The 27,500-nt window shown below is 44.6% G+C and overlaps 1 protein-coding gene across 2 annotated transcripts in view; it reads right to left on the bottom strand.

Annotated features, from left to right (window-relative positions):
* nid1a (nidogen 1a) overlaps positions 1-27,500 on the bottom strand; it is a 139,583-nt gene that overhangs the window by 5,708 nt on the left and 106,375 nt on the right. For both annotated transcript variants that reach the window (XM_045702246.1, XM_045702247.1), the window contains 7 exons: positions 21,632-21,751; positions 15,150-15,371; positions 14,452-14,627; positions 12,251-12,377; positions 10,482-10,653; positions 9,015-9,172; positions 410-533 (listed from right to left, as the gene is read on the bottom strand). In XM_045702246.1, coding sequence (XP_045558202.1) covers positions 410-533; positions 9,015-9,172; positions 10,482-10,653; positions 12,251-12,377; positions 14,452-14,627; positions 15,150-15,371; positions 21,632-21,751 — 1,099 coding nt within the window. The remainder of the gene's footprint in view (positions 1-409; positions 534-9,014; positions 9,173-10,481; positions 10,654-12,250; positions 12,378-14,451; positions 14,628-15,149; positions 15,372-21,631; positions 21,752-27,500) is intronic.

Here is a 27,500-nt window from a genome sequence, read left to right as displayed (position 1 = left end):
TAGTAGATAGTAGATATTATGATAGTTATGTCTGAATTCAGCCTACCTCCTCCAGTCAGAGTAGTAGATAGTAGATATTATAATGGTTATGTCTGGATCCAGAGCCTACCTCCTCCAGTCAGAGTAGTAGATAGTAGATATTATGATAGTTATGTCTGGATCCAGCCTACCTCCTCCAGTCAGAGTAGTAGATAGTATGATAGTTATGTCTGGATCCAGCCTACCTCCGCCAGTCAGAGTAGTAGATAGTAGATATTATGATAGTTATGTCTGGATCCAGCCTACCTCCTCCAGTCAGAGTAGTAGATAGTAGATATTATGATTGTTATGTCTGGATCCAGCCTACCTCCTCCAGTCAGAGTAGTAGATAGTAGATATTATGATTGTTATGTCTGGATCCAGAGCCTACCTCCTCCAGTCAGTGTAGTAGATATTCTTCCCATAGGAGGTGATTCCAAATGGGTACTGGATCGCCTCCATGGCCTTCCTCCTGTCACCCTGCACTGGGTTCATACACTCGATCAAGTGGGTTCCTGAAGGCCAGAGAATAAATATTATATATCTAACTCTAACCCTGGGTTCATACACCCCATCATGTTGTCCTGAGGACAAGAGAATACATATTATATACTGTACCTTAAGAAAGTATACACACATTTACTTTTTCAACATTTTGTTGTGTTACAGCCTGAATTTAAAATTGATTAAATTGAGATTTTGTGTCACTGGCCTACATACAATACCCAATCTAATGTCAAAGTGGATTAAGGATTTTATAAATTTTTACAAATTAATTAAAAGCAAAAGCTGAAATGTCTTCAGTCAATAAGCATTCAACCCTTTTGTTATGGTAAGCCTAAATAAGTTCAGGAGTAAAACTTTGTTTATGTCACATCTGCTTCTGCCACACCCTCTACTGTTCGTCCTGTGTTTCCTTGAACTGCAGCCACTCCCCCAGTTCTCTCTCCCTCTCCCTCTGTGTGTGTGATTGTGTGGGCGGAGACAGTTGTGCTGGAGTCAGAGCAGTTCCCCACCAGCTGCAACCTGTTCCATAATCAAGACGTCTACAAATACTCAGCCCTTCCACTTCCACACTGCCAGATCCTAATCTCTGCTCAGCCAGTCTACGCTTCTAGCCGTTGTTACCATTAGATCCTGTTGTGCCTGTTTTCCTTGCCTGATGCTGTTTTCCTCTCCGCTGCTGTTTCGCCCCCCTCTGATTCTGGTCCATCTCCAGTCCCACGTCTCCTCATCCTGCTACTCTGTCCTGGATTCCCCACTCTACTGCTCCCTTGGATTCCCCTCCGGACCTGCTTACCCTGTCCCAACCCCTCTCGCTCCAGCCTCAGCCACCACACCTGGTTTCCAGCAACCCGCCCGAGCTTCCCCTGGCCTGCACTCCATCTCCCCCCTGTGTTTCAATAAATACCTTGGTTACTTCATCCCAGTCTCCTCATCTGAGTCTGCTCTTGGGTCTCCCTGTTCCACTACACGTAACAGTTTAAAAACTCACATAATAAATTGCATGGACTCACTCTGTGTGCAATAATATTGTTTAACATTATTTTTGAATGACTACCTTATCTCTGTACCCCACACAAACACATATCTTAAGGTCCCTCAGTCAAGTAGTGGATTTCAAACACAAAGACCAGGTAGATTTTCCAATGCCTCACAAAGAAGGGCACCTATTGTTAGATTGGTAAAAAGCAAAAATGGAATATCCCTTTGAGCATTGTGAAGTTATTAATTACACTTTGGATGGTGTATCAATACATTATGTCACCACAAAAATATAGGTGTCCTTCCTAACTCAGTTGCCAGAGCGGAAAGAAACCGCTCAGGGATTTCACCATGAGGCTAGAGTTGAATGGCTGTGATAACATTGTAGTTACTCCATAATACTAAACTAAATGACAGAGTGAAAAGAAGGAAGCCTTTACAGAATAAAAATATTCTAAAACATGTATCCTATTTTTAACAAGAGATTAAAGTAAAACTGCTAAAATTTCCACAAGTTTATTTCTTTGCCACATTTGTGTAGCTTTACTTTAGTTGATGTCCAGGAACTATTATTTTAGCAGGCAATATAAATCATACATTCGATAAGATTGACAGACGTAGCAATACAAATGGCAAATTCAAGGAGTCTCCAAAGAGGTTGAAAAATGTCATCTCTACAAATAAATTATAATTATTATTCCAAACTACAAAAGACTACCCCTTTTTTTTCTCAAAGCAACAAAAGATATTCAATAATGAACAATATTTTTTGTTCCAAAAATGCACTCAACAACATACTGGGTTAAAAAAAATCCATGATATAGTGATATCGGATCATTCTCCTGTATCATGCTTAATTACACCAACAGAAATACACTTAGTGACAGAATATGGAGAATGGACAGAGCGCATCTTAAAGACCCGAAATGTATTAAATATGTAAACAAAAAAATGAAGACCTTTATTTACCATTACAAATGTAGATAGAGGACAGAGAAAAGCCGACCCCCGACATAATTTGAGATGTGTTTAAGGTGTACATTAGGGGAATGATAATCTCATACTCGCCAAAAGTTAAATTACTATCTTAGAAAAAGACCATAAAAAATCTTAAAGGCAAAGAGTAAAAAAAATATTTCTGAACTTAAGCAGGAATATGGTATTTTACCACAACTACAGGTTAAACTTAAATAAATGATTTAATGGGAAATAATCACCTTGCAGCCCTGACAAAATGATTACACCCAAAACCAGGTATAATTTTAAAAGATACAAATGCTTTAATTAGAAACCACAATGAACGCATGAAAATGTATATGAATCAGAATTAAACAACAGTGGGACTGTTCCTACAGCCTTCTGAGACTCAAGAACTCTGAAGCAATTATCAGCAGACAAACAAGAATCAATAAAAACAGAGATCATATATAAAATATGAGATACTGTATGAATGGTTTTCCCAAAGAATTACAGAGCATTCAATGTTGTTACTTTACAGCTTTATTCTAAAATGGATTAAATCGTTTTTCCCCCTCTTCAATCTACACACAATACCCCATAATGAAAAAAGCAAAAACAGGTTTTTATAAAACAACAACTGAAATATTACATTTACATAAGTATTCAGACCCTTTACTCAGTACTTTGTTGAAGCACCCTCGGCAGCGAGTCTTCTTGGGTATGATGCTACAAGCTTGGCACACCTGTATTTGGGGAGTTTCTCATTCTTCTCTGCAGTTCCTCTCAAGCTCTGTCAGGTTGGATGGGCAGCCCACGCTGCACAGCTATTTTCAGGTCTCTCCAGATATGTTAGATCAGGTTCAAGTCCGGGCTCTGACTGGGCCACTCAAAGACATTCAGAGATTTGTTCCGAAGCCACTCCTGCATTGTCTTAGTGTGTGCTTAGGGTCGTTGTCCTGTTGGAAGGTGAACCTTCGCCCCAGTCTGAGGTCCTGAGCGCTCTGGAGCAGGTTTTCATCAAGGATCTCTCTGTACTTTGCTCTGTTCATCTTTCCCTCGATCCTGACTAGTCTTCCAGTCCCTGCCACTGAAAAGCATTCCCACAGCATGATGCTGCCACCACCATGCTTCACTGTAGGGATGGTGACAGGTTTCCTCCAGATGTGACAATTGGCATTCAGACCAAAGAGTTCAGCCTTGGTTTCATCAGACCAGAGAGTCTTGTTTCTCATGGTCTGAGTCCTTTAGGTGCTTTTTGGCAAACTCCAAGTAGGCTGTTATGTGCCTTTTACTGAGGAATGGTTTCCATCTGGTCACTCTACCATAAAGGCCTGATTGGTGGATGCTGCAGAGATGGTTGTCCTTCTGGAGGGTTCTCTCATCTCCACAGAGGAACTCTGGAGCTCTGTCAGAGTGACCATCGCTGACCAAGGCCCTTCTCCCCCGATTGCTCAGTTTGGCCGGAAGAGTCTTGGTGGTTCCAAACTTCTTCCATTTAAGAAGGATGGAGGCCACTGTGTTCTTGGGGACCTTCAATGCTGCAGAAATGTTTTGGTACCCTTCCCCAGATCTGTGCCTTGACACATTCCTGTCTTGGACCTTTATGGACAAGTATTCAGGGTCTGAATACTTATGCAAATAATGTATTTCTGCTTTTAATTTGTAATACATTTGCAAAAATGTAAAAAAAAAACCTGTTTTTGCTTTGTCATTATGGGGTATTGTTTATAGATTGATGAGGAAAAATGTCACATGAACTGACGCTGGAGAGGCGAAGCAGGTACGGGGAGTCAAACATTTAATAAAGAATGGACATGGAACGAGTCAGGAACAGCGTCAGCACAAGGGTAATAAAGACAAAAAAAGAATTAATGCATCAGTGGGGAACAGCGCAGGGGAACTGACAAATATAGGGGAGGTAATAAACAGGTGATGAGTGTGTCCAGGTGAGTCTAATATCGCTGATGCGCGTGACGAGGGAAGGCAGGTGTGCGTAATTGATGATGGCAGGAGTGTGTGATGCAGAGCAGCCTGGTGCCCTCAAGCGCCAGGAGGGGGGAAGCAGACGTGACAAAATAAATGTAATCCATTTAAGAATAAGGCTGTAACCTAACAAAATGTGGAAAAAGGGAAGGGGTCTGAATATTTTCCGTATGCACTGTATATTTGACATTCTGGGACAAAGTAGCATCCCTATTTACTCAAATTACAACACACACGTCACTTAATTCAGTGCTTCCGAGTTCCATCAAACAGTTATTTCAGTTATATTAAAACCAGGGAAATCTGGAGAGTCCTCTGCTGATTATAGACCCATACATTTACACAATTCTGACAATAAAATAATAACAAAACTCATAAGCAACAGAATGGCAAACGTAAAAAGACAGGAACCTTTCCTCTACCAATGATTGGCTGAGATAATGGGTGGGCTGGACATGCCAAGAGATGAGTTTGGATTGGTCTGCCATGAGCACGCTTCTGTCTATAACATGAGCTGCTCAGTATGTGTTGGTAATCCTTTCTAATGGGGGTTATTATAAAGACATCACGTATTAGAACTGCATCAGTGTTGCTCTCCACTTTCTGGAGGACCGAGTTTTGGAATCAATGGGATGACTAGTGGAATTAGAGTATGATAGCTAAGGAGATGGGCGTAAATTCTCGCGTTTGATTAAATATGCAGAAGGAGTCGAAAACAGAAGCCACAGAAGGCTGTTGTATAAAACACCTGTCTCCGGATTACATCTTCAAAATAAGGTCAACTATGGCAACCGTGACAGAGATGAAGAAGGGTCCACCCATGTATACAGGTAAGATAGTCTAGCCACCTACATTTTCAGATATAATGCATTTTTAATTTTGTCAGAAAGTCGTTTTAATTTCACTTTAAAGCGTACTGTTAGCTAGCAAGCTAACGTTAGCTGGCTCGCTAGCTAACGGTACTCGTATGATCTGTGTAGTAATATTATTCATATCTTAGAGCCATTTGCATTTGTAGTTATAGCCTAATGTTGGCTAGCTAGCTAACATTGAAACTGGTTGATTAGCTACCTGATTCATGCAGGGTAGTAACAATATGAAATGGGATTATGGTTCATTGTTTAGCATGTCTTAACAAAAGACTCCACTATGCAAGTAAACTATTTTCTGTAATTGGCTTCCCATTAACTTGTAAATAATGATCTTCAGATTGGCATGGCTCCTAATGTTTTTCTATTTCTAATAATACTAATATTGTCCCACCGACGACATTCTTTAAAGTATAGTACCTGTCAAAGTTTGGACACACCTACTCATTCAAGGGTTGTAGAATAATAAAAGCAGCCAACAAGTGCTCAGCATATGTGGGAACTCCTTCAAGACTGTTGGAAAAGCATTCCTCATGAAGCTGGTTGAGATAATGCCAAGAGTGTGCAAAGCTATAATCAAGGCAAAGGTTGGCTACTTTGAAGAATCTAAAATATAACATATTTTGATTTGTTTAACCTGTTAGGGCTAGGGGGCAGTATTGACACGGCCAGATAAAAAACGTACCTGATTTAATCTGGTTACTACTCCTGCCCAGTAACTAGAATATGCATATAATTATTGGCTTTGGATAGAAAACACCCTAAAGTTTCTAAAGCTGTTTGAATGGTGTCTGTGAGTATAACAGAACTCATATGGCAGGCCAAAACCTGAGAAGATTCCATGCAGGAAGGGGCCTGTCTGACAAGTTGTGTTTCATCTTGGCTCTTTTTATTGAAGACTGAGGATCTTTGCTATAACGTGACACTTCCTACGGCTCCCATAGGCTCTCAGAGCCCGGGAAAAAGCTGAACGATATCGAGGCAGCCTCTGGCTGAAACACATTATCGCTTTTGGCAAGTGGCCGATCAGAGTACTATGGGCTTAGGCGCGTGCCCGAGTCGACCCCATGCTTTATTTTCTTTCGTCTGTTTACCTAAACGCAGATTCCCGGTCGGAATATTATCGCTTTTTTATGAGAAAAATGGCATAAAAATTGATTTTAAACAGCGGTTGACATGCTTCGAAGTACGGTAATGGAATATTTAGAAATGTTTTGTCACGATTTGCGCCATGCTCGTCACCCTTATTTACCCTTTCGGATAGTGTCTTGAACGCACGAACAAAACGCCGCTATTTGGATATAACTATGGATTATTTTGAACCAAACCAACATTTGTTATTGAAGTAGAAGTCCTGGGAGTGCATTCTGACGAAGACAGCAAAGGTAATAACATTTTTCTTATAAGCGTCCCACCTAGCCCATAGAGGTTAACACTTTTTTGGTTACTACATGATTCCATATGTGTTATTTCATAGTTTTGACGTCTTCACTATCATTCTACAATGTAGAAAATAGTAAAAATAAAGAAAAAACATTGAATGAGTAGGTGTTCTAAACTTTTGACTGGTACTGTATACTCTGTCATAACAGACTTTATGGTCAAATAAAACTCATAGAATAAAAAGGAAAGTTTTACATCTTCCTTAAGTCTGAGGGTAGTTTTACATCTTCCTTAAGTCTGAGGGTAGTTTTACATCTTCCTTAAGTCTGAGGGTAGTTTTACATCTTCCTTAAGTCTGAAGATGGTTTTAACCTTCCAGACTTGGAAATGTTTCAACTCGCCACCCAAGGCTTTTACTTGTGACATATAGTTAAATGCACTAAAGAGGAACATTTTGAAGATTTCCATGCTCAACCCCAGGATATTTTTATGAGTCTATTTTCAAAGGATAAAGCTAAGAACGTGAACAACTTCCTAGTTAAGAACACTATAACAACATGGAAGAAAATGAAACGTATTCTACAAGAATACCATCCCAGATGGTAGCCAATCAGTCTGTCTGTAAGTGTGATCCTTGAGATCAGACTTTTAAGAGTTTTTATGTTTTAATGACCCTGATCCTGTTTACAGAAGCAAATACTTTTTATGTGAAGGTGGATGCTGTATATAACAACTATTATTTTTTAGATCGCAGTCTTTATTTTACTTGCATAAAGATTTCGGAATGAGAAGGCTTTTATTTTTTTCTACACCTTTCTGGAGTTGGTGTAGTGTCAGGAGCGTCAGTCTGCGCGCAGTGTCAGGAGCGTCAGTCTGCGCGCGAGGCACGCTACGCGAGCGTAGGTGCGCAATAATTCATCAGAAGTTTTACAATGTACTGTAAATGTACTTTTCATCCGTCTATATATTTATTTCAAGACAAGGCATATGAGGGTGAGGTGAGATATCCAATGGGTTGGACCATACTTTTACGTCAATCATTTAGATTTTTTAAATTTTTTTACTTAAACTAGAAATCAAATGATCCTCCATAGTTAAGACAGTGGAAGAATCATGCATTATTAGTTAAATATTGAAAAGGTGTGGGCAATTTGAGGCCGTATGGCATAGAGTCTTACAAGCACTGGAGATAGATGCGGTGGGAACATGTGGGTCTGGGCAGGTGTGATGTCGTTGATGTTTGTGTGCGTCTATCTGTTGTCTTGTTTTCTGTACATAATATGTTTATATTGTTTGAAAAAGAAAAATAACTCTTACAAAGAAAAAAAGAAATAAACTTAATGTCCTGAATATAAAGCGATATGTTTGGGGCAAATCCAACACATCACTGAGTACCACGCTACATATTTTCAAGCATGGTGGTGGCTGCATCATGTTATGGGTATGCTTGTCATTGGCAAGGACTGGGAGTTTTGTAGGATAAAAAGAAACGTAATAGAGCTAAGCACAGGCAAAATCCTATGAGGAAAACCTGGCTCAGTCTGCTTTCCACCAGACACTGGGAGACAAATTCACCTTTCAGCAGGACAATAACCTAAAACACAAGGAGTTACTTACTAAGATGATATTGAATGTTCCGGAGTGGCCTAGTTATAGTTTTGCCTTAAATCGGCTTGAAAATCTTTGGCAAGACTTGAAAATGTCTGTCTAGCAATGATCAACAACCAACTTGACAGAGCTGTAAAAAATGTTTAAGGAATAATGTGCAAATATTGTACAATACAGGTGTGCAAAGTTCTTAGAGACCTACAAAGCAAGACGTACAGCTGTAATCACTGCTAAAGGGGCTTCTAACATCAATTCAGGGGTGTGAATACTTAGGTAAATTAGAAATGTCTATATTTCATATTCAATACATTTGCAAAAAATTCTAAAAGCATGTTTTCACTTTGTCATTATGGGGTGTTGTGTCTGATCTAATTAATCCATTTTGAATCAATTTAAACCATTTTGAATTCAGGCTGTAGCACAACAAAATGTGGAATAAGTCAAGGGGTATGAATACTTTCTGAAGGCACTGTACTAACCCCTGGGCAGGGTTTTATTGACTTCATCATGTGCGTTCCTGAAGACCAGAGACATATTATACATCAACAGAAACATTGTCTATCCCATAATACTAATATACATAATACATATATATACATAATACTCTATTCCCATCTACAGAGGTCTCTGTACTGTAGTAACACTGTACCTGCATCGGCCCAGCACAGCTGAGAGCTCTGTACTGTAGTGACTGTAGTAACACTGTACCTGCATCGGCCCAGCACAGCTGAGAGCTCTGCGGGTCGTAGGTGAGTCCGTTAGGTAGCCCCAGGTCATCCTTCACCAGAACTCTCCTGTTGGTCCCATCCATGGCAGAAGTCTCGATTTTAGGAGCGTCACGGTTCCAGTCTGCCCAGTACATGTTGCTGGTGGAACGAACAGAGCAGTGAACATAATGTTTGGATGTGTTGTTGTCTCTGGGTCAGTTTAGGAGAACGTTTAGGGATTTTTAGATTGATAAATGTGTTTGTTTTGTTTTATTATTTATTTATTGTGTATATAATATTTGCTATTTATTTAATTTTGTCTTTTAATTGTGTATACTTTTCTTTTCTGCATTGATCCCAGGGCACATTTGCAAATGAGAGCAAGGTCTCGTTGTGTTTTTCCCTGGTTAAATAAAAAGTTAATAATAATAATAATAATATCTTTCTGACACCAAATTTTATAATGTACACATTTCTTGAAATCTTGGTGTTGTAGCATATAAGCCATCCTGGATAACAGGCCTAGCTATGCAAAGGAGTTAGCATAGAAAAGCTCTTCATATATCCCCACATAGCTTACTGATTCACAGTTGCTTTTGATAGTGAGCATAGTCTCCAAGGACTTGAAATTGCATGAAAGGATTGCTATTGCTAATGGTTAAACACAGGTCTTAGAGTAGATGTTATTATAACGTCATAGACTGATTTTCGTGCCATAACATGCACTTTAATACAACAGTTAATGTCATATTCCCACAGATTAGTGGATACTGCATTACACACGGAGAGGTAGATCTACCTATATCAGTAGATTTCCCAAACCCTCTCCTCCAGTACCCATAGACGTTCCACGTACAGCATCTGATGTATGTGGGTTAGGGGTACTGGAGGACGGGGACAGACTGGGCCATAGATCTGCTAAGTGGAATAGTTACAGGAGGAGGGGGACAGACTGGACCATATATCTGATAAGTGGAATGGTTAGGGGTACAGGAGGAGGGGGACAGACTGGACCATAGATCTGCTAAGTGGAATGGTTAGGGGTACAGGAGGAGGGGGACAGACTGGACCATAGATCTGCTAAGTGGAATGGTTAGGGGTACAGGAGGAGGGGGACAGACTGGACCATAGATCTGCTAAGTGGAATGGTTAGGGGTACAGGAGGGGGACAGACTGGACCATAGATCTGCTAAGTGGAATGGTTAGGGGTACAGGAGGAGGGGGACAGACTGGACCATAGATCTGCTAAGTGGAATGGTTAGGGGTACAGGAGGAGGGGGACAGACTGGACCATAGATCTGCTAAGTGGAATGGGTACTGGAGGAGAGGGACAGACTGGGACCATTATTTGTCCCAGGCATTTCCAACACACCATCCCGTTGTTTTCCTCAAGACCCCATTAGTAGAACTGATCTATGGCCAGTCTGTCCCTTCTCGAGGAGATGCACAGATCTACATGGTGACTCACCCATTGACAGGGTCAACGATGATGGCTCGGGGGTTGACCAAGTTCGTGTCGATGAGGACGCGTCGCTTGGTCCCATCCAGAGAGGCCACCTCGATGCGGTCCTTCATAGAATCTGTCCAGAACAGGGTCCGACCCAGATGGTCTATAGCGATCCCTTCTGGACTCTCCAGCTCTAAGAGGAAGACATTACTCAATAAAACATACATAAAAATGTAAATGTAGAAGGGAGCACAAAGTAGAACACTGGCTCAACATTCTACGATACTGGCACCACACTCCAGAACACTGACTCGACGAACACCAACACTCCACTCTAGAACACCGACTCGACGAACACCGACACTCCACTCTAGAACACCGACTCGACGAACACCGACACTCCACTCTAGAACACCGACTCGACGAACACCGACACTCCACTCTAGAACACCGACTCGACGAACACCGACACTCCACTCTAGAACACCGACTCGACGAACACCGACACTCCACTCTAGAACACCGACTCGACGAACACCGACACTCCACTCTAGAACACCGACTCGACAAACACCGACTCAACACTCTAGAACACCGACTCGACAAACACCGACTCAACACTCTAGAACACCGACTCGACAAACACAGACTCAACACTCTAGAACACCGACTCGACAAACACCGACTCAACACTCTAGAACACCGACTCGACAAACACCGACTCAACACTCTAGAACACCGACTCGACAAACACCGACTCAACACTCTAGAACACCGACTCGACAAACACCGACTCAACACTCTAGAACACCGACTCGACAAACACCGACTCAACACTCTAGAACACCGACTCGACAAACACCGACTCAACACTCTAGAACACCGACTCGACAAACACCGACTCAACACTCTAGAACACCGACTCGACAAACACCGACTCAACACTCTAGAACACCGACTCGACAAACACCGACTCAACACTCTAGAACACCGACTCGACAAACACCGACTCAACACTCTAGAACACCGACTCGACAAACACCGACTCAACACTCTAGAACACCGACTCGACAAACACCGACTCAACACTCCAGAACACTGACTCAACATTCCAGAACACTTGCACCACACTGTCACAGAACACTGACTCAACATTCCAGAACACTTGCACCACACTCTAGAACGCACTGTCGCACCACACTCTAGAACGCACTGTCACACCACACTCTAGAACGCACTGTCACACCACACTCTAGAACGCACTGTCACACCACACTCTAGAACGCACTGTCACACCACACTCTAGAACGCACTGTCACACCACACTCTAGAACGCACTGTCACACCACACTCTAGAACGCACTGTCACACCACACTCTAGAACGCACTGTCACACCACACTCTAGAACGCACTGTCACCACACTCTAGAACGCACTGTCACCACACTCTAGAACACTGTCACCACACTCTAGAACACTGTCACCACACTCTAGAACACTGTCACCACACTCTAGAACACTGGCACCAGATTCTAGAACACTGATGGCGGCAGGTTGCCCCGTGGTTAAGAGCATTGGGCCAGTAACTGAAAGGTTGCTGGTTCGAATCCCCGAGCCAACAAGGTGAAAAATCTGTCGATGTGTCCTTGAGCAAGGCACTTAATCCTAATTGCTCCTGTAAATTGCTCTGGATAAGAGCGTCTGCTATGATAAAAATGTGAACACTGACACCCAACTAATTTCGCAAGCCAACAGAACAGAAGTGATCTGAGAGTGAACTGAACACTGACCTGATCTGATGACAGGGATGGCTCCTCCTCCCTGCAGGTTGGCCTTGCTGATAGAGGGGGATGTAATGTCTGTCCAGTAGACCATCTTCTCCACGCAGTCATAGGCCACACCGATGATCACCTTCTCCTGGGGTCAACGCACAGGTCAGAGGTCAGCTACCAGAACAGTGGTTGATTTTAGTTTAGTTCATCATCATCATGCTGCAGATGGAAATGTGTTTTCTCTGTTGTCCAACTCTACAACCCCCCAACAGCACACACACACACACACACACACAAACACGTACGCACGCAGACACACACACACAAACACGTACGCACGCACACAAACACGTACGCATACTTCAAGCCAGCTGGTTGGGAGATCAGTGTAACAGAGAATGTTATTAGGTATTAATCCACTGGTGGTGCAGCACCGATGTGAACCATTAGAGGGCAAATGTCAGCATGTGGTTGTAATATAGTGTGTGTGTGTATGTGTGTGTGTGTGTGTGTGTGTCTGTGTGTGTGTCTGCGTGTCTGTGTAATGCAGACCAGATCTCCACCAGACCTCCCCTCCAGATAGGAACTAGCTAACAGTCTACACAACAACCTGGCTCCCTACCAGCGGTGGAACGGGCTGAGAGAAAACCAAGAGAGAACCCTGAAGTACACTGGATCTGAAGGGTTTTAATAATGCTTCGTCCCAATTTCAACGACCACACATTCTACCAATGCTGTGAGGAATTGGTTGAGATTCTTAAGTACACCACAACCACAATACTTTGAAACAAATGGCGGCTTCTTGCCTTTACATTCATTAATACCAAGTCTTTTCAATTTCTGAATCTTTCTTTCACTGACACCTACTCTTTTCCATTCAACTCAACAGCTTTTCTTTGAGTAAAACCATCGAGTTAGAAACCTTGGCAGCAGTGTAGTATTTATCTACAGACCTCCTATTACAGCCCAGTCATTGACCTTTACTACATATGTACACGGTGGGTGTGGCTCCTGAATGGCCCTCTATTCTCTAGGAATGACTTGGCAACAGCCGAATGACTTGGCAACAGCCGAACAGCCGAATGACTTGGCAACAGCCGAATGACTTGGCAACAGCCGAATGACTTGGCAACAGCCGAATGACTTGGCAACAGCCGAATGACTTGGCAACAGCCGAATGACTTGGCAACAGCCGAATGACTTGGCAACAGCAGAATCAGACTAAACATAAATACTGTTGTGGAATTTGAAATACATACTTAAATGTCCTAAACAAACTATAACAATCTATATCACCCGATTAAGGATTCCTAATGTCAAAGTAAACAGGAGATACGTCCAAAATTGCACCCTATTCCCTATACTGTATAGTGGACTACTTTTGACTAGAGCCCCTATGGGTCGATAGTAGTGTACTGGGGAGTAGGCTTCCATTGGGGAAACCGTTGAGCAACAGGAAATCCCACCGCTACAAATCTCTCGTGACCTTATATCCTAAATAAAGACAACTGCAGTAACAATGCAGTCTCCCTAAACCCACTTCAACGACGTATTAACAGTATTCAACTATTCCAAACATACACATGGTGTTTAACCTTAAAACAAATTGAACGCAAACCAGACACATCCAGTCTCAACCACCCACAGATATGACTGCCTTCACTGAAGAGTTAGTCACTGACAGTAGAAGAAGAAGCCTGGTTCCAGATCTGTTTGTGCTGTCTTGCCAACTGCTATGGTAACAATGACCAAATGTATTGGCAAGGCAGCGACAATGGATGGGGTACCAGGCTAGTGGTGCTGGTAGTCAGTAGATACAGAACAGGACATTCAGATAGGAGCAGGCCTGTCAACAACAACTTCTCACCGGTAGATACAGAACAGGACATTCAGATAGGAGCAGGCCTGTCAACAACAACAACAACTTCTCACCGGTAGATACAGAACAGGACATTCTGATAGGAGCAGGCCTGTCAACAACAACAACAACAACTTCTCACCGGTAGATACAGAACAGGACATTCTGATAGGAGCTGGCCTGTCAACAACAACAATAACAACAACTTCTCATCGGTAAATACCGAACAGGACAATCAGATAGGTGCAGGCCTGTCAACAACAACAACTTCTCATCGGTAGATGCAGGACAGGACATTCAGATAGGAGCAGGCCTGTCAACAATACTGTCAACAATAACATCAACAACAACAACTTCTCACCGGTAGATGCAGGACAGTCTTTGCCTCTGTCTTCTTCATGTTGTAGCCTTCCAAAGGAACAAACTCGATGCGTCCACTCTGAGCAAAGAGCAGGTGTGTGCCGGGGGGTAGAGGGTATACATCTGGCCTGGGAGTAGGGCCTACTGCGGGACGAACTGCTGGTCCCTGTTCTATACCTACAGTAGAGAGATGAATCAATCAACCAATCAACAGACATCTGGCCTGGGAGTAGGTCCTACTGGGGGACAAACTGTTTCCTGTTCTATACCTGCAGTACCAAAAACATCAGCTTTAAATTGTGACCGAGAGTGGTACCTTCTTCCCGAAGCTGTGTCATTGAATATTAACATATACAGTGGCTAACATATACAGGAGTCTTTATTCATATGATTCCCTAAGGGTGGTATTCTGACTTGAGTCTCTGTTTACTGAGTCTTTATTCATATGAATCACTAAGGGTGGCATTCTGACTCGAGTCTCTGTTTACTGAGTCTTTATTCATATGATTCACTAAGGGTGGTATTCTGACTTCAGTCTCTGTTTACTGAGTCTTTATTCATATGATTCCCTAAGGGTGGTATTCTGACTTGAGTCTCAGTTTACTTAACGGAAATACCCACTCAAGTCTCCCATTGTTTATAGATATACACTAAAGTCAGTTGTCCTCTTAAATCAGGCCGATGGAGAGTATAACTCACACAGTGGTCTGCCTCTGCCTGGCCCCGTGCGTGTTCCTGGGATCTCCAGTCCGTTACGGTCAACACACCAACAATGTCTGATGGAGCTGTGGCACTGGGTGGCGTCGTAGGCCCCCTGGCTATCACAGGTAGGCACGTACTGACCAGGCACCGGCTGGGGCCCATACTCTGTAGAGCCTAGGTGACGGTCCCTGTGGGTCTCACACTGCGTCTTCGTACGCTCTGAAAGGAGGGAAATTAACAATCAAAGTTATTTATAAAGCCCTTTTATGTCAGCAGTTGGGTTATTAGTTTGAAGGAGATTAAAAAAGAGGATTTAAAGATGAAGTCTACCTAGATGGATATATAGAATCCGCTCTGAGAGAAAGACATTAACAATCAATATAGTACATACTGTGTTGTCAGAGCTTTATAGATTCATTATGGAAGTGTATAACTGGTGTAGCTACTGTAGGGAGTTACTGTTACAAGCTTTAATCCGGTTGGCTTTGATTTAGCCAGCTCATTCCACTCTCAATATTGTTTATCCAAATATGAGCCTTGTTTGAGCCCTGTTTTAATTATCTCCCTCCCTCTCTCTCTCTCTCCCCCTCCCCCCCAGCTCTTTCTCTCTCCCCCTCCCCCCTCAATCTCTCTCTCTCTCTCCAAAGCAGGAATGTGTTTTCTTTTCCAATAATTTATTTGATTTATTTTACCTTTGTTTAACCAGGTAGGCAAGTTGAGAACAAGTTCTTATTTACAAGATAAAGCAAAGCAGTTCGACACATACAACAACAGAGTTACACATGGAGTAAAACAAACATACAGTCAATAATACAGTACAAAAACAAGTCTATATACAATGTGAGCAAATGAGGTGAGATAAGGGGGGTAAAGGCAAAAAAGGCCATGGTAGCGAAGTAAATACAATATAGCAAGTAAAACACTGGAATGGTAGATTTGCAGTAGGTGAATGTGCAAAGTACAAATACTGGAATACTGGAAGAATGATGCTGGATAATGATAAGAATGTGCTTGTCATGATTATATTTAGGAGAAGTTCAGGAGTCAGGCGCAGGACACAGGGATCAATGTAAACAAACGTGTTTACTTAAATAATCAATAAGTCTTCTCCGAGGACGATACATATTGCAGAGAAAACACCTCCGTTCACACACAACAGGAAACAATTACCGACAAGACAAACAGGAAATGCAAAGGTTTAAATAATAAACATAATTAGGGAAAATCAAAACAGGTGTACACAATAAAGACAAAACCAAACGAACAGTGAAACATCGATCGGTGGCAACTAGTAAGCCGGTGACGTCGACCGCCGAACGCCGCCCGAACAAGGAGAGGGGTCGACTTCGGCGGGAGTCGTGACAGTACCCCCCCCCTGACGCGCGGCTCCAGCAGCGCGCCGACACCGGCCTCGGGGACGACCCGGAGGACGGGGAGCAGGGCGATCCGGACGGAAGCGGTGAAAATCCTGGATTAATGACGGATCCAGGATGTCTTCCGCCGGTACCCAGCTTCGCTCCTCCGGGCCATACCCCTCCCACTCCACGAGGTACTGAATGCCCCTCGCCCGACGTCTGGAGTCCATAATGGCTCGTATTGTATATGCCGGGGCCCCCTCGATGTCCAGAGGGGGCGGAGGAACCTCCCGTACCTCCGACTGCTGGAGCGGACCAGTCACCACCGGCCTGAGGAGAGACACATGGAACGAGGGGTTAATATGATAATCAGGGGGAAGTTGTAACCTATAACAAACCTCGTTCAATCTCCTCAGGACTTTAAATGCCCCCACAAACCGCGGACTCAGCTTCTGGCAGGGCAGGTGAAGGGGCAGGTTTCGGGTCGAGAGCCAGACCCGATCCCCCGGTGCATAAACCGGGGCCTCACTGCGGTGGCTGTCGGCACTCGCCTTTTGGCGCCTGATGGCTCGTTGAAGACGTACATGGGCAGCGTTCCATGTCTCCTCCGAGTGCCGAAACCATTCATCCACCGCAGGAGCCTCGATCTGGCTCTGATGCCATGGTGCCAGGACCGGCTGATACCCCAGCACACACTGAAACGGGGTAAGGTTAGTGGAAGAGTGTCGTAGGGAATTTTGGGCCATCTCTGCCCAAGGGATAAATGATGCTCACTCTCCTGGCCGGTCCTGGCAATAGGACCGTAGAAACCTACCCACCTCTTGGTTGACTCTTTCCACCTGCCCGTTACTCTCGGGGTGGAACCCTGAGGTAAGACTGACCGAGACCCCCAGGCGTTCCATAAACGCCCTCCAGACTCTAGACGTAAATTGGGGACCCCGATCAGAGACTATATCCTCAGGCACCCCGTAGTGCCGGAATACATGGGTGAAAAGGGCCTCCGCAGTCTGTAGGGCCGTAGGGAGACCGGGCAAAGGAATGAGACGGCAGGACTTAGAAAACCGATCCACAACGACCAGGATCGTGGAGTTACCCCGCGACGGGGGACGATCCGTCACGAAATCCACCAATAGGTGTGACCATGGTCGTTGCGGAACGGGAAGGGGTTGTAATTTCCCTCTGGGCAGATGTCTAGGTGCCTTGCACTGTGCGCATACCGAACAGGAGGAGACATAAACCCTCACGTCCTTGGCTAACGTGGGCCACCAGTACTTCCCCGTAAGGCAGCGCACCGTCCGACCTATACCAGGATGACCAGAGGAGGGTGATGTGTGGGCCCAACAGATCAAACGATTGCGAACATCAAACGGCACGTACACGCGCCCAACGGGACACTGGGAGGGAGTGGGTTCTGCACGTGACGCCCGTTCGATGTCCGCGTCCACCTCCCATACCACCGGTGCCACCAGGCATGAGGCTGGAATTATGGGAGTGGGCTCTGTGGACCGCTCCTCTGTATCATACAGCCGGGACAGTGCGTCTGCCTTGACGTTCTGGGAACCTGGTTTGTAGGAAAGAGTGAAAACAAAGCGTGTGAAAAACATAGCCCACCTAGCCTGGCGAGGGTTCAGTCTCCTCGCTGCCCGAATATACTCCAGATTTTGGTGGTCAGTCCAAATGAGGAAAGGGTGTCTAGCCCCCTCAAGCCAATGTCTCCACGCTTTCAGAGCCCCGACAACAGCTAACAACTCCCTATCCCCCACGTCATAGTTTCGCTCCCCCGGGCTGAGCTTCTTCGAAAAGAAAGCACAGGGGCGGAGTTTTGGTGGTTTACCCGAGCGCTGAGATAGCACAGCCCCTATTCCAGCCTCGGATGCATCCACCTCAACTATGAACGCTAAGGAGGGATCAGGATGCGCCAGCACTGGAGCCGTGGTAAACAGAGCCTTCAGGTTACCAAAAGCTCTGTCCGCCTCAGCCGACCACCGCAACCGCACCGGTCCCCCCTTCAGTAAGGAGGTAATGGGAGCCGCCACCTGGCCAAAGCCCCGGATAAACCTCCGGTAGTAGTTGGCAAACCCTAAAAACCGCTGCACCTCCTTTACCGTGGTTGGAGTCGGCCAATTACGCACGGCTGAAATGCGGTCAGTCTCCATCTCTACCCCTGACGCGGACAAACGGTACCCAAGGAAGGAGACGGACTGTTGAAAGAACAGACATTTCTCCGCCTTGACGTAAAGGTCATGCTCCAACAGTCGACCAAGCACTGTACGCACAAGGGACACATGCTCAGCGCGGGTGGTGGAGTATATGAGAATATCATCTATATACACCACTACACCCCGCCCGTGCAGGTCCCTGAAGATCTCATCCACAAATGATTGGAAGACGGATGGAGCATTCATTAACCCATACGGCATGACGAGGTACTCATAGTGCCCAGATGTAGTGCTAAATGCCGTCTTCCACTCATCCCCTCCCTGATACGCACCAGGTTGTACGCGCTCCTGAGGTCCAATTTTGTGAAGAAGCGCGCCCGAGCAATGACTCTGTCATACTGGCGATCAGAGGTAGCGGGTAACTGTATTTCACAGTAATCTGGTTCAAACCTCGATAGTCAATGCACGGGCGTAAACCTCCATCCTTCTTCTTCACAAAAAAGAAGCTCGAGGAGACAGGTGAAATGGAGGGCCGAATGTATCCCTGTCCCAGAGATTCAGCGACATATGTTTCCATAGCCGCCGTCTCCTCCTGTGACAGAGGATACACGTGACTCCTGGGAAGTGCAGCACCCTCCAGGAGATTTATCGCACAATCCCCCGGTCGATGGGGTGGTAATTGAGTCGCCTTCCTTTTACAGAAGGCGATTGCCAAATCGGCATATTCGGGAGGAATGTGCAAGGTGGAAACCTGGTTTGGACTTTCCACCGTAGTGGCACCTAAGGAAACACCTAAACACCTCCCTGAACACTGACAGGACCATCCCTTGAGAACCCTCTGTTGCCACGAAATAATAGGATCATGAGAAGCCAACCAGGGAAGCCCCAACACAACGGGAAACGCAGGAGCGTCAATCAGAAAGAGACTAATACTCTCTTCATGACTCTCCTGCGTCACCATAGCAATGGGAACTGTGACCTCCCTAATTAGCCCAGACCCCAAAGGACGACTATCTAGGGCATGTATATGGAAGGGAACATCAACGGGAACAATAGGAATCCCTAATCTATTGGCCAAAGACCGATCTATAAAGTTCCCAGCTGCGCCTGAATCTACTAGCGCCTTATGCTGGGAATGCGGGGAAAACCCCGGAAATCTTATAGATAACCACATGTGAGCAACAGGGGGGTCTGGGTGAGTCGTGTGCCTACTCACCTGAGATGAACCACCAGTGTTCCGCCTACCACCTCGATTACCTGGAAAACCTCCCCAGCACCGACCAGCAGTGTGTCCTCTGCGGTCACCTCTGGTGCATGGAACGGTTTCCCCTCCGGTCTCCCTAGTACCAGCCCCGCCCAACTCCATCGGTGTTGGGTCTAAGGGACTGGAGGATGGAACCAACGGACCCCGATCTGGACGTCCGCGGGAGACCAGCAGGTTATCCAGCTGGATAGATAAGTCCATCAGCTGGTCCAGGTGGAGGGTGGTGTCCCTGCAGGCTAGCTCCCTGCGAACGTCCTCTCGCAAACCACACCTGTAGTGATCGATCAGGGGCCGCTCATTCCATCCTGCACCAGCCGCCAGAGTTCTAAAATCCAGGGCAAACTCCCGAGCGCTCCTCATCTCCTGCTTTAAATGGAACAAGCGCTCTCCCGCCGCTTTTCCGTCTGGTGGATGATCAAATACTGCCCGAAAGCGGCGGGAGAAGTCCTCGTAGTTATTCCGAGTCGGGTCTTCCACCTCCCAGATGGCGTTGGCCCACTCTAGGGCTTTACCAGTCAAACAGGAGATGAGGGCGCTCACTCTCTCGCGTCCCGAGGGCGGCGGCTGGACAGCCGCCAGGTAGAGCTCCAGCTGGAGTAGGAACCCCTGACACCCGGCAGCTGCTCCGTCATACGCTCCCGGGAGCGAGAGCCGAATCCCACCAGATCCAGACGGCGGCTGGATAGGATCCAGAGGTGTGCCGGGCGGTGGTGTGGCTGGGTCAACGGGACATCCTCTCTTCTCCACTCTCTCCATGGTCCGTAGCACGCAATCCATGGCAGTTATAAGCTCCTGGATCATACTCGCCTGCTGCTGAACGCGCTCCTCTATCTGAATAGGCGAACTGGCTGCTCCTGCTGACTCCATTGTGGTCGGTAATTCTGTCATGATTATATTTAGGAGAAGTTCAGGAGTCAGGCGCAGGACACAGGGATCAATGTAAACAAACGTGTTTACTTAAATAATCAATAAGTCTTCTCCGAGGACGATACATATCGCAGAGAAAACACCTCCGTTCACACACAACAGGAAACAATTACCGACAAGACAAACAGGAAATGCAAAGGTTTAAATAATAAACATAATTAGGGAAAATCAAAACAGGTGTACACAATAAAGACAAAACCAAACGAACAGTGAAACATCGATCGGTGGCAACTAGTAAGCCGGTGACGTCGACCGCCGAACGCCGCCCGAACAAGGAGAGGGGTCGACTTCGGCGGGAGTCGTGACAGTGCTTTGGGAAAAGCGAGAGAGATAGAGAGAGAGAGATTGTGTGTCTCGTTTTTACAAAGTATCCACTGTAGCCAAAGTGAAATGTATTTACTAAGAGAGTTAAGGCAGGCAGCTATGAGCCAGTGACCCCTGGGGTACAGCTGAACATCAGTGGCTGGTGACGCAGTAGGTCTGGGTCTGTTTTACTGGGTTTGTTATCTACTCATCCCTCTGTGGGAACAGTAAAGGCTATGTTGGGGGAGGAAGAGGGGGAAGAAGGGAGTGTTGCTATGGAACATTACCCCATTACTGTTCAAGCCCTTCTGTAAACAGTCTGTAAACATTCTGTAAACATTCTGTAATGGATAAGGGTCATGTTTTAACTGAAAGGGTCAGAATATGAAGAAAACGTTTCGTGACTTCAGAGCAAGTCAGGTCTTTACCTGACAGGCAACCATGATGGCCTTCCATTCCACAGAAACGTACCTGAGGAGCAGTAGAAGCCGTCACCGTGGTAACCTGGCCTGCACTGGCAGGTAAAGGACCCCTGGGTGTTATAACACACAGCCTCCTGGTGGCACCTGGCAGACTGGCACTCATCAATATCTATAGGGGACGAGAAGGCTTTATTTCAAATAAGGTGACATTACATGTTATCAATAGCAGCACACACAATAATTATCCTTTGACACAATAAAATCTAGTTCATACAAGTTTAAAATATATTTCCTGGAATGGAGGGAGGGATGGAGGAAGGGAGGAAGGGAGAGAAAAGGGAGCCCGCTCTGAAGGAAATAAATTACCAAGAGGAGAGGCGTAAAGATGAAGTCCAAGGTTTGAATGGTGTCAGGTAGTTTTATATTGTATTCGTTTGAACTTAACAATATGAAATGGGGTATTTAGGTTTAGTATTTTACTATATAGTGTTACAGGCTTTGATTGTTCCATTTATATTTAGAGGCTAGCACGTTAGCACGTTAGCATGTACTGCGCACTGATTGGTGGCACATAATTTTTTTGTTTGCCTGTTGGGCAAATTTAGTGGGCGCTCATGGTGGGTCCCTTTTAGGTCCCAGCTCATGGTGGGTCCCTTTTAGGTCCCAGTTGTTGTTGCTAGTCAACTTTCAGTGGACACCCCCATGAGTGTCTTTCAGAACCCATCCTAAAACCCTACCTGTTTTGTTTGGTTGTGGTCAGTGACTGTTAGTTCACCCTTCTGTTTGAGTGACATTATTTGGTTGGAGTTGGAGCACAGGGAAAGACAAGATGAGGATGCAGACAAACAACAACGTGAACATTCTATTCGACCAAGAGAGATGAAGCTGGAAGCACTCCGAATCCAGTCAGGACATCCTGCATCCAGACAAAAGCCTATAGGAAGGTCAGAGACCTGGAAGTGTGGTGCCAGCACAACAACCTCTCCCTCAATGTGAGCAGGTGGTAAAGGGCAGTGTGGAGTGTGATTGAGATCGCGTCATCTGTGGATCTGTTGGGGCGGTATGCGAATTGGAGTGGGTCTAGGGTTTCCAGCATGATGGTGTTGATGTGAGCCATGACCAGCCATTCTAAGCACTTCATGACTACCGACGTGAGTGCTACGGGTCAGTAATCATTTAGGCAGGTTAACTTTGCTTTCTTGGGCACAGGGACTATGGGGGTCTGCTTGAAACACATAGGTATTACAGACTCGGTCAGGGAGAGGTTGAAAATGTCAGTGAAGACACTTGCCAGTTGGTCCGCGCATGCGGGGCCAGACGTCCTGGAAATCCGTCAGGCCCCGCGGCTTTGTGAATGTTGACCTGTTTAAAGGTCTTGCTTACATCGGCTACGGAGAGCATGATCACACAGTCGTACAGAACAGCTGGTGCGCTCATGCATGTTTCCGTGTTGCTTGCCTTGAAGCGAGCATAAAATACATTTAGCTCCTCTGGTAGGCTTGCTTCACTGGGCAGCTCGTGACTGGGTTTCCCTTTGTAGTTCGTAGTAGTTTTCAAGCTCTGCCACATCCGACGTGAGTCAGAGCCGATGTAGTATGATTCAATTTTCGTCCTGTATTGACGCTTTGCCTGATTGATGATTCGTCTGTGGGCATAGCGGGATGTCTTATAAGTGTCCAGATTAGTGTCCCGCTACTTTAAAGCGGCAGCTCTAGCCTTTAGCTCGGTGCGGATGACGCCTGTAATCCATGGCTTCTGGTTGGGAAATGTACGTACGGTCACTGGGGGTAGACGTCGTCGATGCACTTATTGATGAAGCCAGTGACTGAGGTGGTATACTCTAGGAGCACCGCCTCTGGATGAGTATTTTCTTGTTTGCTTATGGCCATATACAGCTGGTTGAGTGTGGTCTAGTGCCAGCCTCGGTTTGTGGTGGTAAAAAGATGGCTAAAAATAATATAGATGAGAACTCTTGGTAGATAGTGTGGTCTACAGCTTATCATGAGGTACTCTACCTCAGGCGAGCAATACCTCGAGATTTCTTTAATATTAGACATCGCTCACCAGCTGTTATTGACAAATAGACACACACCCCCACCCTTCGTCTTACCAGAAGTAGCTGCTCTGTCCTGCCGATGCACGGAGAAGCCAGCCAGAACTATATTATCTGTGTCGTCGTTTAGCCACGTCTCGATGAAACATAAGATATTACAGTTTTTAATGTCCCGTTGGTAGGATAGTCTTAATCGTAGATCATCCAGTTTGTTTTCCAATGGCTGCACGTTGGCCAATAATATGGAGGGTAGTGGTGGTTTACCTACTTGTTGGCAAATTCTTACAAGGCACCCGCCCTCCTCCCCCCTTTTCTCCGTCTTTTGTTCACACGAATGACAGTGATTTTTTTGTAGCATTTGCTGGAAAACCTTTGACATGAAATTCGAACTTTGGTCTGATTACACTAACAACGGAAGTCAAAACTTTTAGAAGAATTTCACCAGGGCCTTAACAATACTGGGAGCCGTGATTTTCCTAATGAGCTCGTGTTTGACATCACGTCAGAGGTCCTTTAGAGCTGTCTGAGAGAGAGGTTGTTGTAGGGTAACACCTTAAACACAAAAACAAATCTGTTGGAGTACATTAGTGCTTTTCACGCCTTAGAGTTTGGCAGTGAGAATCTGGAGAAGGTGCAAATGAAAATGAAAGTTTGATACGATCGAAACTTTTGATGTGGGTGAACAAGTCCTGATTTTATTGCAGGAAGAAAACCTGGCTGTGTCATGTCAACGTGTTGAAATCATACTTCACCCGCTACGATCGGGTGGAAAAGTCAGTGGAAACCGGTAGTGCTGTTCTGCCACTGCTGTCACCATTAACTATAGTCTTCCTCAAGAGCACGAGGAAAGCCCAATACACCCTGTGCCTCTGGGACAGCTGAGTAACTTGAGAATCTAGAAAACCTAGATGTCTTTTTGGCACACTTGTCTCTGAAGGAAAAAGGTGACATAGCAATTAAGAGCGTTGGGCCAGTAACCAAAAGGTTGCTGGTTCAAATCCCCGAGCTGACAAGGTGAAAAATCTGTCAATGTGCCTTCAGCAAGGCACTTAACCCTAATTGCTCCTGTAAGTCTCTCTGGATAAGAGCGTCTGCTAAATGACTTAAACGTATATTCCAACCGGTCCTGACAAAAGTGGAGGCCATCAATGCTAGCTTCTCACAAGGAACTTTGCTGATTCTTGGGAATGACTAGCTACTACTGGACTTTTTTGCAACAACTTTGCCCAGGTTGTTGCGCCACTTATATATTTTACCAGTCTGAAAGTCATTGTCCGTTGGAGCCCCGACCGCCAGGAGGCTTTTGAAAAGACAAAGACACATATGGTCTCTGCTCCGGATTTCGGTTGTCCATTTGCTTTGTATACCAATGTATGTATGTATGTATGTATGTATGTATGTATGTATGTATATATATATATTATTCAACCTTTATTTAACTAGGCAAGTCAGTTAAGAACAAATTCTTATTTACAATGAAGGCCTACCACGACCAAACCCTAACCCAGACGACACTGGGCCAATTGTGCGCCGCCGTATGGGACTTCCCAATCACGGCCGGTTGTGATACAGCCTGGAATCAAAACCAGGGTGTCTGTAATGACGCCTCTAGCACTGAGATGCAGTGCCTTAGACCGCTGTGCCACTTTGGAGATGAGTTTTGTTTTGGTTGAGCTCGTTCAAAGGGGATGAGAGTATAGAAACGTATGTGATTTTACCTATGTTTCTCAAAACCTTCAGAGTAGGTTTAAAACTTTTTGGGGGTAAAAATATAAATAATATATACAGTACATAGGGAAAGTATTCAGACCCCTTGACTTTTCCCACATTTTGTTACGTTACAGCCTTATTCTAAAATAGATTACATATTTTTTTTGTATGCAAAATGAGAGCCAGTTTCATCATAGCGCTTGATGGTTTTTGTGACTGCACTTGAAGAACCTTTCAAACTTCATGAAATTGTACATATTGACTGGCCTTCATGTCTTAAAGTAATGATAGACTGTCAATTATCTTTGCTTATTTGAGCTGTTCTTGCCATAATATGGACTTGGTCTTTTACCAAATAGGGCTATCTTCTGTATACCACCCCTACATTTTTACATTTACATTTTAGTCATTTAGCAGACACTCTTATCCAAGCAACTTACAGTAGTGAATGCATACATTTCATTTCATGCATCTTATTTTTATTTTTTTAAATTTGTACTGGCCCCCCATTGGAATCAAACCCACAACCCTGGCGTTGCAAACACTATGCTCTACCAACTGAGCCACAGGGAAGACGTTGTCACAACACAACTGATTGGCTCAAACGCATTAAGAAGAAAATCAATTCCACAAATGAACATTTAACAAGGCACAGCTGTTAATTGAAATGCATTCCAGGTGACTACCTCATGAAGCTGGATGAAAGAAAGCCAAGAGTGTGCAAAGCTGTCATCAAGGCAAAGGGTGGCTACTTTGAAGAATCTCAAATATAAAACATATATTTATTTAACACTTTTTTTGGTTACTACATGATTCCATATGTGTTATTTCAAAGTTTTTATGTCATCACTATTATTCTACAATGTAGAAAATAGCAAAAATAAAGTAAAACCCTTGAATGAGTAGGTGTGTCCAAACTTTTGACTAGCGCTGTATATATCTTTTTTAAATAACTGTATATAATACAATCGATGTGAGGCCTTTGGAAATGCTTTTGGCGGTTGATCTGCTTCTGTTCTCTGGGTGACACTGTGGGCTCTTTTTGAAGGATCTGTCCTCGTCTCTCAGGGGCCCTTGGGGTGGTCTGCCAGTCACTGGGACCACAACCCAACTCGGGATGGGGGAGGTTTATCACGGTACAGCTATCATGGTACAGCTATATACTCAATCTTTATGGTATTTTCTAATGGTAAGTCTACAAACATACTGTATATCATGATAAGTAGAGTTGAAACGTCTATCTCATTATGGCAAATGGTGAAATAATTATAGCCAGTTATATTTGTAATGGCTGAGCAGGTAATAAGAAAAGATAATGAGGATTTACGTGGCTGGGAAACCAACCAACCAGTATTCATAGCTGACTTTTGAAAAGACTTTAAATGTCTGGAACATTTCAATTTTGGAGAATCTCATATATTGGGTTAAAGTTATGTATAGTAACCCTAGGTGTAAAATAGTAAATAATGGCTACATCTCAGAAAGTTTTAAACTGTCAAGAAGAGTAAAACAAGGTTGTCCACTATCGGCATATCTATTTATTATGGCAATCGAAATGTTAGCTGTTAAAATCAGACCCAACAATAATATTAAGGGGTTAGAAATCCAGGGTTTAGAAACAAAGGTGTCATTGTACGCTGATGATTCATGTTTCTTTTAAATCCACAACTTGGATCCACGGCCTCAGAGGATCTAGATACTTTTTCTAACCTCTCTGGATTACAACCAAATGATGTATTGGATCACTAAACAATACAAATTTTACATTACCGTGTAGTTTACCAATAAAATGATCTGACGGGGATGTGGACATACTCTGTATTCATATCCCGAAACAAATGATCTCACTACAATACATTTTCATAGAAAGTTAGCAAAAATAGATAAACTCTTGCTACCATGGAAAGGTAAATACCTGTCTATTTGTGGAAAATTCACCCTGACTCTTTAGTCATATCCTAGTTTACCTGTTTGATTATGGCCTGGCCTACACCTAGCGACCTGCAAATAATATTAAATATTATTTGGAACGGCAAGCCAGACAAAATTAAACGGGCCTAATTACAAAAATATTAAAGCATCAGACCTGTCACGAATTCCGCCGAAGTCAGTCCCTCTCCTTGTTCGGGCGGCGTTCGGCGGTCGACGTCACCGG

Source organism: Salmo salar, chromosome ssa19, assembly GCF_905237065.1.
Source record: "Salmo salar chromosome ssa19, Ssal_v3.1, whole genome shotgun sequence".
NCBI lineage: Eukaryota > Metazoa > Chordata > Actinopteri > Salmoniformes > Salmonidae > Salmo > Salmo salar.
The sequence above is the reverse complement of the archived record's forward strand: the minus strand, read 5'-3'. Positions and strand labels throughout refer to the sequence as shown.